We start from the raw sequence: 15,987 nt of genomic DNA, 5'->3' as shown, positions 1-15,987 counted from the left end.
ATACAAGTGCAGTGGCCAGAGGGAACATGAGACATGTGGGAACAGAAGCCGACCAGGGAGGCACACAGTGATGGGAATTGGTGAACATTCTCCACCACTGGCCTCAGTCTCCCAAATAGGCGGCAGGCCATCAGCTGACAAGAAAGGAAAAATATGGGGCAGAAATAGGAAACAGCCAGCAAGCGTTTCAGACTTTGCCACCATGTGATCTCTGTCACAACTACTCAATATTGTGACAGATTAAACAATAATACAGCATACAGCACCTTCCAGTCATGTTCCATGACTGTTCTAATAAAACTTTATGAAAGCTGGGATCGGCTGATAGGCTCCTGATTGGTGTGAGGGAATGAAAGCTGGGCTGACACTGTGCCTCACAGAGCACTCAAATCCGATAGCGGAACTCCCGCGTCCAATCTCGCTGCCTGCAGCTGCACCTGGACAGCAGCAAATGATGGGTCACACAGGAGACCTGGTTGCAGTTTCTGGCTCCTGGATTCAGCCTGACCCTGTCTCTGCTGTTTTGGCCTTTTGGCGCAGTGAACCAGTGAAAGATTCTCTCTCTTCCTTTCAAACAAAGTTTAAAAACTTTGAAAGGAGAGGGAGAGAATTGAGGAGCCGGTCATGTGATTCCATGAGCGTGGTGGCCGCGTACTGCAGTTAAGTTAGGAATAATCACCCTGGTTGGTTATGTTGTATCTCCAGCCAGGTTCAGCCACATAGCTGCAGACCCGGAAGAGGTGACCACTTGGAAGTAAGGTGATGTGACCAAGGGCAGTGCCGGGGAGTGTGGGGGTCCAGGCTGAGTTGGGAGGACTCCTGAGGTGGAGGCTTAGAGTCGTTGGTGTCAGAGTCCTGCACAGCATGCGTTGGAATTGCCATTTCCTGGGTTCTGTGTGGGTGAGGCTGTGGTGAAAAATGTGACCTTGAGAGAGAGAGATTGGCATATGTGGAGGACAGGCTCAGTGGGGCAGAGCAGGTCAGCATGCCAACAGCCAGGGTGACTGAAACCACTGACGAACTCAGACAGGAGTGGTTTGGGAGTGACAGGTCCCAGGGTCTACCAGTTGTTGATGTGAGACAGAAGCACCTTCATGTCCAGGTCAGAAGAGGCAGATCCAGTGATCATGTGACATGAAGGAGGGGGCGGCGTTTGGGGGAGCTGAGGGCAATGAGAAGTACCTGGCAGGCAGTAATACAAGATGGCTGCCTGCGGCAGTGAGAGCCCGGAGAGGGGTAAACTCACCTCTGAATGGCAGGGTGAGGCTATTCAGCCAGGAGATGGGCAAGAGCTCATATATATTCACACACATGCTACATGGATGTCAAGGCAATTTTTTTATTATTATTATTTTTTTTTTTCTTTTTATTGTATTGTTGTTGACAATCTTTACATAGTTAATTACAGTTAAAGGAAAAAGAAGGAAAAAAAAAAGGTTTAGGGGGATAGGAAAGTGGGTAATGCTATTATGTCCATATTGTTTCCATCACGTATCTGAGGTAAAGGGGGATATTGAGGGAGAAGCCCCACCCGGTTTCCCGCCCACCCTAAGTCCCGGATGTGGGGCATGCTCTGAGATATGTGCTCGAGTGGTGTTAATAGTTCTGCAGTTATGAATCGCTGCCAGTTTCGCTCGATGAGGTCGTCCACTGATTGATATGGTCCATCATAAAGTCTCCGTTTGCCCCATAATTTGCTGCCAACATATAGCTGAGATGAATGATTGTCCTGTTCTGTCTTCTGTCTTTTCTTGGTTAGAGTTCTGAGTCCAGCAGTTCGATTGGGGAGATCTCCAAAGATACTTTGAGGTATTCCCAGACTAGTTTCTTGTATGTTCTAGCAAGCACAGGGCCCGGCACAGTCCATCACCCCGATCAGCTGGTGGTTTCAATTGCTGGGTTGGTTCTGTTTTCAGTCCCGAGTTGCACTGGAACCAATGGGTGTTGCAGTCCAGTCTGGTTCGGCCCTTACATCACCCAGTGGGAGCTGCAGCCTAGTAGGGGCGACCCACAATAACCCCCACCAAGCCCGCCCCCTACCCTGGTTTGCCAGAATGTGTAGCAGAAGACCAGTCTGTCCCCCATCCCATTTGGCTCTGGTACTTGTCAATGGGTATTAAAGCTTAGTTCTATCTAACCAACTCAACCATCCAGCCCTCCCAGATGTTGTTGAGTGCCTCTCTATCTAGCCATCCCAGCCCCCGTCCTAGTTTTCATGCCCTCCCACGGGAATAGTGACCCAAGAAGGGGGAACCCACTTTTCCCTCCCAGGTCTCTCTGTCCCGGTTTATGCACTCTTTAGGTGGTCCTGAGATTTGACTCGACAGAATTAGTCCCCAGTGCCAGCTTCTGCCAGCTGATGCTGCGGCCCTGATCTAGTCCACATGCAGCGCACAGGTGTTATAGCCTTGCTTGGTCGGGTCTGTCTCTATCCCAGCCAAAACTCTCCAGTGGGAGTAGCTGACTGGTGAGGGGACCAGCCCCTTAATCCCCCCGCCAGCTCTGCCCCTTCCTTCCTGGATCTCACGTGTGCTGGATGGGTGCTGCATTCACATCCAGTACAGGCAGCCACGCCCTGGCATTCCATAATGTGTACTGGTTGTGTCGCAACCAAACCCGGCCCATCCCACACTCTGTTCTGGCGATCGGATTTGCCAGTGGTTGACATGAACTGATTCAGCCTGGTCTGCTCCTGACCCATGCCGAATGTATGCCAGTGGGAAACTTTCCATGGCCTATTCTGGGCTGTTTCCTATCATGCTTCTTGCGCTTACCTGCAGGGACTGTGTCCTGCCAGAGGAGTTGCCCAGGCTCCTCCATCAGAACCCCTCCCAATGCCAGATTTTGCGCTTGCCAGGGGGTTCTTGAGCCAACCCTACTCAGTTCACCTCCTGTCCTAGCAGGAACAGTGGTTTTTCCTGGCTGGCTTTCACCCCATTCTGGTTCTTGATGTTGGATGTTTCAGCCCAGCCATGGCTCGTCCATACCCACATAGAGCTCACACATGGCTCAGAAGAGGAGTGAGACCCAGCCTAGTCAGTCCCACATCTACCCTGGTTCTCCATAACACCAGATGGTGTTGGGATCTGAACCGGCCTGGTGCATCCAATCCCAGCCCACACTAGTGCCTAGGGTGACTACAACTGTTTCCTAGATAGAACGCAGCAACGCAGCTCATATATATTCACACACATGCTACATGGATGTCAAGGCAATTTTTTGCACCAAAACTAACTTACCTTTTTTTTTTTTTTAAACTTACATTTCATTTTATTTTCCATGACCTCTTTGCAGTGTCTCCTATATGCCTATCCACAGAGAGCTACCAAGTGATTGGCAAGTGATTGAAAAAACAAGATGTGTGTCTGGGCATTAGTAAATGAGATAGATGTCGTAGAGTGCTAGTTAATTCTAGAAGCTGGACAGCAGTAGGCATTTGAAACTTCCTTAGCTTTCTTTAATCTTTGTTTTAGTCTGACAGCAGGTTGTCCTGAGGCCACCCACTACAGTCAGTGTTAACCCTTGTAACACCAGGCTCATTACCTCAGTAACAACAGAGGGGATCTCTGTGTTCACAGGACTTCAAGACAAGAGATGTGACTGACGATGTGAAAGATATCGTACGGTTTGTTCAGGAGCACAGTTCATCACAGGGAGGGAGAGCCATGAGCCACGCAGCTCCTTTGGGGAGGTTCACCATGAACATGCTGGTCGATATTTTCCTGGGTAAGTCGCCATCAAATAACCTTTGGGGATAACAAAAGCAAAGCAGTTGCTACAAATCAGGATTGACAGAAGTCGCCACAAAAGTGAACAAAACTGAAGTGCACCTGTATGAGTGGCCAGCAGCCCAGGCCTCAGAGCCCACTGGCTTTCTTGCTTGAAGCCCTGTGAAGAGACTGGTAAGGAAACCAGCTGGAAATTGAATCCAGAAGAACATAGCGAGCAGGAGAGGGAGCATCAGATGAGAGGATGAAACAATGCAGCCAAGCCATGAAGTACACGCAAGACAGGATCTAAGTGGAGGAGTCCTGTCAACTGGGCCCCGCACCGCACCTGGCAGGCCACAGGGCAGGCGTAAGAGCATGGGAGCCAGACTGGGAGAGCAGTGGTTGGGGTAGGCCTGCCACAAGCTGCACAGTCTCAGAGCCCCGGGTGGACCCTGAGTGACAGCTGAGTGCAGATCCGCCTCTGGCACAGCCAGGCAGCCATGCGCCTGAGTGGGCGGGTAGCAAGCAGAGAGGTAGCTAAATCCCTCTACATAGGTTTTCCCAGAGACGTGGCTTGGAGAGGGAGGACTGGGGCCGCACAGGCTACCTCAAGATCAGGGGGAGAGCAGAGGAAAGTGAGCAGCCCTAGGCCATGCTGCGAACTGGAGCTGGCCCCCTCGTGGACCAGAAGGGAAGGGGCAGAGCCGTCAGCTTCCATGGTGCGTGTGTGCTCAGGCTTGGTCTCATGGCTTCTCCTGAGGTCTCTGGGGAGGTGCCATGTTTTGGAAGATAGAAGGTTTCGGGAACTCAAATGCTTTCTGCTCCAAATAATGTCTGTCGTTGGCACCATGGCCTATTCTGGACCCCTTCAAGGCCAGCCAATCCTGAAAGCTTTGAAAAGAATAAATCAGGAACTTGTAATAGACTGGCACCAGATTAATATCCACAACCCTGGAGACCCATAGGCCAAACAAGTGAAAGCCGTCATGATGCAGTCAGCAGTGGGACTGACCATGGTCCCCATGAGAAAAGATCCCATGTAAGGGCGAGTGGCTGGGCAGTAACCAAGCTAGCAAGCAGCAACAAAGTCAAAAAATATTAGCTCCCAGGCCAGTTCTGTGGTATAGCAGAGTAAGGCTGAGGCCTGCGGCGTCAGCATCCCATGTGGGCACCAGTCCAAGTCCCAGCAACTCCACTTCAGTCCAGCTCTCTGCTAAACTTGCTGTGGTCCTTGCACCCATGTGGGAAACCCAGAAGAAGCTCTGGCGCTCTGGTTCCTGGCTTCAGAACAGCCCAGTTCTGGCCATTTGGGGAATGGACCAGTAAATAAATCTGAAAGATCTCTCTGTCTCTCCTCCCTCTCTGACCATCTCTGTCTCTTACAGAAAGACCTATACCAGCCTGAACGTGCCCGCTCTCATCTGATCTTACAGAAAGACCTTCAAATAAATCTTAAAAAAAAAAAAAAATCTTAACCAACCAGTAGATAGTTTGCTAAGAAAGCTTTATCAGTAACAAGGGAAAACAAAGGTTATTTTTCAACAAAAATAGGAGAAAGACACTGGGAGGTTTCAGGGAAGAGATTATACAGAAGGGCCAAGAGCACCTAAGGCACAGGAAACATGATGTGGCATGCCAGAGCTCAGCCTGCTCCTTTGAGTTGTACAGGAGTTCCAGTTTGTGCTGTTCCAGCTAAGAACGGAAACTTGGGTGAGTCACAGTTGGAATCCATACGTAGCCACACAGAGGCAGCACAGGGCGGAGCGTAACTGCTCCTCTTAGTAACATGAAACTATAAGCACAATAAGTAAAAGGAGTGTGGGAAAGGTTTGGCTACTACAAGTAGTAATCACTAAAGGTTCAGAAAGGCAGGATGGACATTGTGACACAGTGGGCTAGGCCACCACCTTTTTCCTTTTTTCTTGACAAAGCCATCAGTTTTTTAAAGTTCATCTCAGATGGGGATTGCAGACCCTTGTGGGTCCCTGGTAGGGATGGCGGGTCAGGGAACAAAGGAGAGATGAGGCTGCATTAGTGGCGGGAACAGAAATGGTCTATTGAAGCCACATCTGGGGCCTCAGCATGACCTATTCCATCTGTCCTCAGAGGGTCTCTTCATTCTCTCGTATAAGCTCTGAGACCTGTAGGTTGTCCATGTCTACCTCAGAGTGTCCACAGGCCTAGGTGCTGTCTCCGAACTTGGCCTGATGTGTTGTGCCACTCCTTTTTCTTCCCCGCTTTGAAGAGTATTTGAGGTTTTCCATTGGATCAGAAGAGCCGGTTGTCTTATCCTTCTTGTGCCTCTGCGTATGTTCTTCCTTGTTTCTCTGAAGCTGGTACAGAGATGACCCAGTCCCACCACACATGCCCTATGGTCAGACCATATGCTCATATGTCCATAGGATGTTCCCTGAGATCAGGGATCCTGTCAATCTAAAGTAATATTGTGATACAGGGGGCCCACCCCTGACCAGGACAGCCTGCTTGGCCCACTCCCCAGTCCTGGTTCTCACACTCCTTGGCAGGTGCTACATGCCATGTCAGGGTGCCTAGATTCAAGTGCTGGCCCCACTTCCAACTCTAGTTTCCTACTGGTCCATGCCCCAGTGTGGTAGCTCAGGTGACTGAGTCCTGCCACCCAGGTGGGAGACGTAGATTGAGTTCCCAGCTCCTGGCTTCAGGCCAGCCTAATCCTGGCTAGGTGATTGATTTGTTTTGTTTTTATCATTGTTGTTGATGACGATGAGGGAAAGTACCCACAGCCACAGAAGTTTTAGAGTTCTTTACAGAGAAGTCATTTCTGGCTGTGCCGCGGTTTTACTTGCAGAATAACGATATGATTCTGTATGTCCAGCTACATCCTAATGACATCTTATCCTCCCATGCCTGGGGCCCTCACTCATCCAGCCTTCTGTGCCTTCTCGTTAGGGAGCAAGAGTGCCAAGATACAGTCGGGCATATTTGGCAAGGGCTCTGCCTACTCACGCCACAACGCTGAGAGACTCTTTAAAAAGCTGGTCCTTGACAAGATCCTGGATGAAGACTTATATATCAACGCCAATGACCAAGCAATCGCCTACATCATGCTGGGAACTAAAGCCCAAGCCCTATTAAGTGGGCACATAAAGGTATGGTATTTTCAGTGTTTTGTTTTGTTTTTTTTTTATCTTGCAGTGAGTAGGTCAGAATATGTTACTACAAAGTGCAGTATCTTTTCCAAAACTTAAAGATCCTGAGTTCCCACATGCTGAGCTATAGGAACACATTCTGTTTGTCCTTTCGAATGAGCTTTTACAAATTGAACCCACTTAATTCCCATCTGTCAGAGTGAATGGGCAAACAGAACACTCTGTCTTCACGTGCCAGCAAAGGCAGTGCTTATCCAGGCTGTCCTGAACATGGCACCTGCCCATGCAAATGGCATGTGTGTGGCTACTTTTCCCAGCTCCCTGACAGGACAGGAAGACAGAAAAACGCGTGCGCAGAGGCGTGAGGGGAAGCCCCTGCCAGGGTCCGGCTGGGCGCATATTCACTCCTCTGATTTTATCTTCTGTCACTAAGGTAGACTTCATGGAAACAGAAAATTCCAGCAGCATGAAGAAGCAAAAGGCTTTGGTGGCCAAAGTCTCTCAGCGGGAAGAGATGGTGAAGAAGTGTCTCGGCGAGCTTACAGAAGTCTGCAAGTCACTAGGGAAAGTGTTCGGGGTGCACTACTTCAATATCTTCAACACTGCCACCCTCAGGAGGCTCGCAGGTAAGCCCCGGTGTGTCTCCTGTCTCAGGGGCCTACTGGAACCAAGCTGGGGGACTTGTTTCTGAGTGATAACTGTGTCTCAGTCTGCATGTCTCGATTATAGACTCAGAGGTAATGCTTTCAGATACCGTGCTTGATAGATGGGGCACAGGGCCAGTGTTGTGGTGCAGTGGGTTAACATACCATCTGCAACACCAACATCCTATATGAGAGCTCATTTGAGTTCCGGCTGCCTCACTTCATGTCCAAGCTCGCTGCTGATGCACCTGAGAAAAGCAGCAGAAGACGGCCCCAGTGCTTGGGCCCCTGGCTTCTGCCTGCCTCAGCCCCAGCCATTGCAGCTAATTGGGGAGTGGACTGGTGACTGAAAATTTTTCTTTATATTATAACAGTAGGGTGTGTGTGTGTGTGTGTGTGTGTGTAATCACTGTTCAAATCTGTGGTCTAATTTTAATACTGTGTTCTAAAGCCAGTTGCCAAAATGTGCATGAATGAAATCACTGAAGCCAGAGGTCCTAGCTATTGATGTGGATCACCTGCCAGCCTCCCCACGGTGTGTCGTGTGTGTGTGTGCGCGCGTGCACGTGGGCAAAGGCCCAGGTCCCCGTGGAGAGACGTGCCACCCGAGCCTGACCATCCTGACCGAGGCTGGGCTGCATCTCCACACGGTCCCAGCCACCTGCTCATCCAGGTGCTCTGAGATTGGGGGAGCCCAGCCCAGACCCGGAGCAGTAAAGGCCCCAAGTTGCTCCCAAGGTTGCTGGCCCGCAAGGGAATCCCTCTGCCTCATCTGCCCTCAGCTGCTGGGAGACAATCCTGTAGATTCAGTCCCGACTTTGTTTAGGGGGAGTCCCCTGTGACTGACTTGTTCAGGCGTAGACCTGATCTGCATCCCTGAGTTCATTAAACAGTACTGGGTGTCTAATCCAAGCGAATGGACTTAGGCATTTGGAAGGACTCGCACTCAAAGCCTGACTCTTTTAGGTCATCTTCTCCCTCCCTTGTTGTCTTTGTCCCGTGTCGCCACCATGACTCACATAGCATCTTCGACGTCTCCCACTGCTTTGCTGATACTTTATTCCATGCGTGCGTAGGCGTCCTGGGGCTCAGGCCGGGGAAAGAGTTGCAGTGAACAGGATTGCAGCAACCATGCCCCATATAGGTGGGCCCAGGCCAGGCATGGGCAACACAGCAGGGAGACGAGGCTACCTGGAGGGGCTCACGGGAGGCACCCCAGGTCTCAGGAACCAAGTCTTCGCCACCTGCTGCATCCTCAGGTCATGTGACACCCTGGTTGTGCTTTCCCTCAGAGGCAGACAGAGCCTCTTTCTTCACGCCCCACCTCAGCTTTCTTGCCTTCCCAGTCATTTTCTTCATGCTAATCTCTGAGGAGAGCCAGGCATTTTCTTCCCCTAATACTCCACCCGTCTCTCCTTAGCTGTTGCTGCAAGATTTGTGTACCCTTGCTTGGTGTTCATGTGCTCCTAAACCTACAGATACTGACCTCTCCAGACAGCATGGGTTTCCCCAAGGTTGCCACCAGCCCCTCCAGAAGCCCCTGTTTTGTCACAGCCTGTTTGTTTCCTAAAGTCCCACCCTCTGTTCAAGCCAACACACAGGGGCTGTAACTTCCCTATCCCCATAACCATGGCGCCAGGCAGCCCTCCCAACCCAGCCCCTAAAGCATGGGCACATCCACCCACCACGACCTGCTCACTTCTGGGGCTGCCACCAAGCTCCCAACTCCCCGCCCTGCCCGTCCCACTTCTTTGCTGCATCCAGCCCCGAGCCTGTTGGGCCATGTGTCTGCAGAGGATGCCCCGAGGAGACTGCAGGCAGGACCCTGCGTGGGCCAGGGCAGTAACAGGGCAGTGTCCTTAGGCGGGATAGGCAAGCCTGGGGTGCAGGGAGGAAGGTGGAGCTGGCAATCATGATGTTCTCAGGTAGTAGAGGCTTAGCCAGACATCCTGGGTGAGGCAAGCAAGAACAGGGTCTGCCTGCACCACACACAGCACAGTGGCACCCTCAGGGCCTGCCTTCCTCCCAGCTGCTGACTTGGTCCCCTTGCCCAACGTGCTGGAGGGGTGAGCATGCACCAATTGATATTTCCGGTTTTATGCCTTTGCACAGAATCTCTGTCTTCCGATCCTGAGGTTTTGCTTCAGATTGATGGCGTGACTGAAGATAAGCTGGAAAAGTATGGCGCAGAAGTTATCCCGATATTGCAGAAATATTCCGACTGGACACTGCCAGGTTTGGAATCCAGCCCAGGGTGCGTCTGCCCATGGAGCAGTCCACCCCCCTGAGCCGTGTCATTCTCGGGTTGTGTGCCTATGCCAGCCCCTCAGCAGGTGCTAGAGGTCCTGAGGGGTGCCAGTGGGTGCAGAGGCTGCTGGTTCTGGTGAGGCAATTGTCCAGAGAGTCAAGAGCCCCCAGGGCCTGTCCCTCCAGGACCCGCGGCAGCCAGCAGCATCTTTTTTCTGAGAAAGCACGTCATCTGTGGGACCATCCACAAAGCTCATGGTGCACTTTGCACGTTTTGGGAAAGTGAGCATTCAGTGAGAAGGCTGCTGCGTTAGTGTCCCTGAAGGAGTGTGCCCACATGAGGGCATCAGTAGCCTCCCTGGTTTTTATGCCAGCCAGCCAGGAGCACCTCCAAGACTGAGCCTCACCACTCAACCACACAGAGTCCCGACCTAGAGCACTGAGAGTCGAGAGTGGCGTGGTCCAGGAGACTGTGGCCCACAGGCAGGCCAGCCCCACTCCAGGCTACGGGTTGCTCAAGGCTGACGACAAGCAGCGTAGAGACGAGTGAGGGCTTCAAGTGTAACCGCGTCTCTCTCCCCGCTTAGTTGTCCTTTAACAAATTGCTGAAAAGCAGGGTTTTCAGAAATTCTTTTATTTGATTATTATCCCCTTATAAAAGCCTTGCAACAGGAATGGGCTTTTAACCCCATTACAGGCCAGTGGGGAGTGGCCTGGTGGCCCCTTGCACTGATTCTGTGTCCCTGTGCCACTCAAAAAAGAAAGAAAAAGAGAAAGCCTTGCTCTAAATGCACTTGGCAATGTGGTTAGAGCCGTGGGCCATTGAGTCCTTGCCTGGACACAGCTGTTGCTGACCCAAGCTGGGACTGCTGCTCTGTGGAAGCAGCCCACAGGCCTGGTGGCACTGCGCTCACTGCCACCCAGGAAGGGCCTTGGCAGACCCTGGGCCACAAGCTCGTCCACTTTTGTGCTATTTAGTCCTCGCAATGCCCATTTTCCAGCAAGAAGAGTGAGGCTTTTTCATAATCTCAGTCACATGGCAGGACTCCACAGCCCCCCAACGGGATCAGGATTGGGATGGCCCACCACAGACTCCTGCCATGCCCCTACAAAGGGCTTCCCCAAGTCAGTAAGGCAAACTGAACCGACCAGGAGGTGGAAAAATGAAGACCGAGTTGGTTGTCCCCCACCCTGCCCCACCAGGATCCGTGTGTTTAGATACCAGGGATGCACATAGAGAAGAGAGCTGTGTGCCCAGGGGTTTGCCTGCGGGTGCTATCCTGCAGGCCGCTTCCTGTGTGGGGAGGGTGGGGAAGTGGCTCCTGTCTGGTGCGTGATCTCCAAGGAACTGTTGTTTGCAGACATAGTGGAAACGCAGCTCACGTTTCTACACCAGCCCCTGAGTGCCCAACCTTGGGATGGCGCCCAGTGGCAGCAGGGTGCCTCTCATAGATTGTAAAATAATGAGTTCTGATTCCCTCTCATGAAAAACAGACCGTTGAGTACTTGGGGCCCCATGGGGTGTTTGGTCACTGCTGACTTTGGAAACTGGCAATGGCTGGGACTCTTGGCATAAACAGTGCCCCACCCCCCCCGTGTCTACGCGGAGACCCCAGCCTGACCAGTAATCTTGTGCTCTCTCACCTGCAGCTGAGGAGGGGTCCCCACAGACGAGTCCATGCAGTGGCAGGAACGCCCCTGAGGAGCAGGATGAAGACACCCCTGTGTCGTCTCACTATTTTGCAAACTCAGCCAAGAACGAAAGGAAGAGGCGCAGGATGCCTACCTCGCAGAGGGCCAAGAGAAGGAGAACCAGTTATGGTGGACACCCGGCCAAGGGGTATGTCCCGTGGGGCTCAGGAAAGGCACAAAAGGCAGTGGGGTCCCCTCAGGCTTGCTTTGAAGCAGTTGTTGAAATAAGCCACTAGTAAACATTGCCTTCCGTTAATGGAGTGATGACTAAGGCTTAGTGTGAGACGAAAGCGTCACCTCAGATGTTGCAAATGCGAGTGTCTGCTGCTAACCAAGTGCCCTGTGACTCATGTGTTCTCGGCTACAGAAACCCTCTGCAGCCCCAACCCTACCTTAGATGGGTTTTGGTTGGCTTTGGATAACTGCCCTTCTTAATAAGGTTTTTCCTCCTACCAGAAGTCAGCGGCTAGCTGAGTTGGTGACAGAGGCTTCAGTGTCCTTGCTCCTTTTGAGGCACTTGACGCTCCACTTCCACAGCAGCGGGGTGTGGTGCATGTCCCTGTCCTGCTGGGGTGACTGGGAGAAGCAGCCTTTCCTGCCTGGACACAAGGCACCCCATAACAGGGCCCCCCGGGCTGGGACACAGCTGCTGTGGGCAGGTCCCCATGGTGTGCCTGTCCTCACCCCACTGCAGGGCCCCCCAGGCTGGGACACAGCTGCTGTGGAAGTCCCCACAGCATTCCTGTCCCCACGCCATTGCAGCACCATGGTCCTGGGAGCCTACGGGTTGCAGGGTATGCACTTGCAAGAGCCAGAACACTAGCCCCCAGTGAGCTTCTGCAAGCTGCTGTGTTTGCTGCTTCCTCTACTCCCCCCGCCCCCGCCACACACACACACAAGGTAATAAAAATAAAAATGAAAAAACTGAGCAAGGGAAGAGAGAAGGGAACAAATGTTACCAAACTATTGTTTGCCTAAACCCAAAAGCAGGCATCTTATGTGCTAATCCCTGCCGCTGAGGCCAGCAATGGAAGGCCTGGGTAAATGTTAGTTTAATTGCATGGTTTTTAGTGCGCAAGTGGCCAGCTGGTTTTCCTGTGCTTCAGAAAATGCTTGTTTCCCCGTGGCCCACACAGTGCTGACAGCCTGGGAAGGCATCTGGGCCACTCCCCTGGGGTGCTTAAGAATGAAGCAGAGGCCCGGGCTAGGGAACACTGACCAGGCCAAGCTGGGCCCCAGCCTAGTCCTGGCGTGCCCACAATCCTTCCATCAGGCCAGGAGGTCTTCTCCCAGAGTGAAGCAGGTGTGTACATGCGTGTACGTCACTGACAGCTGACGGGTTCGCTTTCTTGACCCACAGAGCATCCTCTTTGTACCCGGGCCTGTTCTCCCAGCTCTGCAGGCCCTGCCCAGCAGTACTCAGTCTTCCCACAAGGTTGGAGTCCCTGTGGACTCTTGACAGAGACCTGGCATGCAGTGAGCCACTTGTGCCCTGGACCCCGTGACGGGGGCAGCTGGTTGCTGGTGGGCCCCTACTGTAAATTGGCGTGCACAGCAGGTGTTCGCTTGCTTCATTTCTCAGGGAAGCTGGAAGCTGCAATCACCTCTGCCAGGCCTGCAGGAGGCTGCCTCAGAGCAGGAGTTTTCAATGTGGGGAAACCAGGAAGGCGTTAGCCACAGGCTAGGGTGCTAAGACCCTGGGCCCCAGACCCAGAGGTGGAGCCACCTGCCGCTCGTTGCCAGCTCCCTGTAAACACGCCACCTGGGGAACTTCATTTGTCTTTTGTCTTATTTGGGAGAAGGTGGTTGAGGGAAAAGAGTGCTGGAGGCTTGTCACTGGCTGGTCCCAGTGGTTAAAAGGCAGTTGAGGAGGCAAGAGCTGGCAGCTGCCCGTTGTGGCCCCAACAGAAGTGGCAAGGGCCCGGCGGCGTGGCCTAGTGGCTACAGTCCTTGCCCAGAACGCACCGGATCCCATATGGGCACCGGTTCTAATCCTGGCAGCTCCACTTCCCATCCAGCTCCCTGCTTGTGGCCTGGGAAAGCAGTCCAGGACGGCCCAAAGTCTTGGGATCCTGCACCTGTGTGGGAGACCCGGAAGAGATTTCTGGCTCCTGGCTTCAGATTGGTGCAGCACTGGCCATTTCAGTCATTTGGGGAGTGAATCATCAGACGGAAAATGTTCCTCTCTGTCTCTCCTCCTCTCTGTATATCTGACTTTCCAATAAAAATAAATAAATCTTTAAAAAGAAGAAGAAGAAGTGGCCAGACCTGGGGGACAGGCCTATCCCCAGCCTTTTCCTGGTCTGAGGTTGCCCAAGAGGGGACCCAGCCCTGCCCCTGCCGATCACTCAAGGGCTGCCCTGTGTCCACTTGGCTGCTTGCTCCCCACCATGCGGCAGGGGGAGGAAGGTGGTCACTTCCTTTGTTTTGGGTCATGCAAGTGGGGGTCAGCAAGAGGGGCCATAGCAGGTGGGGGTAGAGTGTGGGTCCTGTGGGTCAGCTACAGTCACGAAGGGAGAAGTAGCCATGGTATTTTAGAATGACACCTCGGGACAGGCAGCAAAGGCAGAAGACACAGCCACTTGGCAGGTGGCCAGCTGGGAATCCGCAGGTTAGAAGAGATGGCAGTCACGTAGCTTTTGGTGACTTTTCTTCCTGTCATTTCAGGGCGTCAACAGCACGCAGGAAGCCAGCTTCCAAGGCCAAGGTTTCCTGTGCAGCCCCGAGGGACTCCCACACACCTGCCCATAAGCTGGGGCTCATGGCCCCACCCAAGCCCGCGAACCGGCCTTTCCTGAAGCCGTCGTTCGCCGTCTGCTAACACCCAGCTCACTGCCGCCACCAGGAGCAGAAGCTGCTGCTGCCAAGGGAGAGTTCCCCTCTTATCCAGTAATCTGTAAACAAACGCTCAGGGTGGTAGTTCTTATTTTGAAAATAAACGTCTTTTTAACATAAGCATGTTGTGGCTGCCACTTCTCTGAGCAGCGGAAGTGAGTGGCAGCAGGTCCTAACGGACATGACACCAGAGGCAGAAACGGGGCCAGCGGAGGATGCCACATGGCCCCAAATGCATGAGGATCAGGGATTGCTCTCCCGCATAAGAGCACAGCCGAGCCCACTCCAGGAAAGGCAGCTACACAGCCTGCCTGCTGGTGAGACTGTCACCTATCACTGGCTGCTAGCATGGGAGGCCTCCACACAGGGCTGGTGTCACTCAGCATCTCCTGCCAAAAGATCAGTCACCTGGTGGCTCGCAGTGAGGAAGTGGCCGGCAGCTTCCCCTTTACATGGGGCCCCTTTACATGGCTTCCCCTTTACATGGGCTGCAGAACCGAGGCAGACCCCATCCCCGCCTGGAGAACCACCCACACCCTGCTGGCTTCCTAAGGCTGAAAGGAGGGGTGGAACCTACAGGGAAGCCAGCCACTGTGGGGTCAACAGGGACACACTCAGCCTCCAGGGCTTTGGTGGGGCAGAGGCCATGTACAGATCCTGCACTTTCCACCACAGCCCTACACAGGTCCCAGCAGGAGCCTAAGCCCTGTAGACCTTGGCCTTGGCCACAGCAGAGCAACTGCCAGTTGCCAGGTCGGGCCCCACAAGCAACTCCTGGAAACACCAGGTTGGAACAGGCCCTGCCACCCCTGCCTTTGCCCAGTCCCAGTGGCAGCCACGCAGCGGAGCCCCCATGGCAGGGCAAGAGCAGTGGGAATGACCGAGCCGAGCTGCCCTGGGCAGGGCCCGTGTCCCACTGAGCATCCCCTCGGGAGCCCCTACACTGCCGAGAGCTGCTGACATGGCTGCTGGTCGCCTGCACATGGGGCCCCTGCCGCCACCACTCTCCCCACACACACAAGCACAGAAACTCCTGGACTGTCCTCTCCCTCCATGCTTGCTGCCGTCCGGGAGGCAGGCCAGGCAAAGACTCAGTAAGGCAAAGACTAGAATCCAGAAAGGTTACGTAATTCCCCCAGATGCGCACAGCAAAGAGGAGGCGGTAAGTAGGTGACACATATCCATCGGCACTGGCCCTAAAGAATCCCCGCCTGCCACCCTGCTCCAGTTCCAGCTGCAACCCTGGGGCCCCTGCCATTCCAGCTGGGAGCCGCACCCCAGCTGCTTCAAGGCCCTGCTCTCCCTGGGGCCTTGTGTGTCTCCTTTCCCGGGCAATAGAACCTCTCCCAGGAGCCACCCGGAGGCCCCCTTTGTACCCCTGGCTCCTCCTGTGGCTCTGTGCAGCTGCCTGGCTGGGCGGGGGCAGGCAGCAGCCCTGGGCCTCCTGCAGCCCAGGGAGCCCCCGCTGGCAGAGGCTACGAGGAGTGTGCTGCAGCAGCCAGCATGTCCAGCATCCATATCTCCCTGCAATGCAGCTGCTGTGTCCCCCACCCAGCAGCTACAACCCAGAATGGAATGCCAGGACACTTCTGTCAAGGTAGGGGACCAGGTGTGCCACCACTGGGGAGGTTCCTGGGCTCCATTCTGAAAGCTGCTTTTCTACAACGCCCTCACTCCCCAAGGCACTCCCTTGCCTCATGCCTACTGGCAAGAGACCCAAGAAAGGTGGGC

The 15,987-nt window shown here is 53.6% G+C and overlaps 1 protein-coding gene across 1 annotated transcript in view; it reads left to right on the top strand.

Annotated features, from left to right (window-relative positions):
* BLM (BLM RecQ like helicase) overlaps positions 1 to 14,358 on the top strand; it is a 62,644-nt gene extending 48,286 nt beyond the window's left edge. Inside the window, exons 16-21 of the mRNA XM_004578307.2 lie at positions 3,579 to 3,726; positions 6,639 to 6,838; positions 7,272 to 7,464; positions 9,595 to 9,717; positions 11,380 to 11,569; positions 14,089 to 14,358. Of these exons, the coding sequence (XP_004578364.2) occupies positions 3,579 to 3,726; positions 6,639 to 6,838; positions 7,272 to 7,464; positions 9,595 to 9,717; positions 11,380 to 11,569; positions 14,089 to 14,242 (1,008 nt within the window). The 3' untranslated portion in view covers positions 14,243 to 14,358. The remainder of the gene's footprint in view (positions 1 to 3,578; positions 3,727 to 6,638; positions 6,839 to 7,271; positions 7,465 to 9,594; positions 9,718 to 11,379; positions 11,570 to 14,088) is intronic.
* Positions 14,359 to 15,987: the final 1,629 nt, after the last annotated feature.

The sequence above is a fragment of the Ochotona princeps genome, chromosome 6, assembly GCF_030435755.1.
Source record: "Ochotona princeps isolate mOchPri1 chromosome 6, mOchPri1.hap1, whole genome shotgun sequence".
Taxonomy (NCBI): Eukaryota; Metazoa; Chordata; class Mammalia; order Lagomorpha; family Ochotonidae; genus Ochotona; species Ochotona princeps.
The sequence above is the reverse complement of the archived record's forward strand: the minus strand, read 5'-3'. Positions and strand labels throughout refer to the sequence as shown.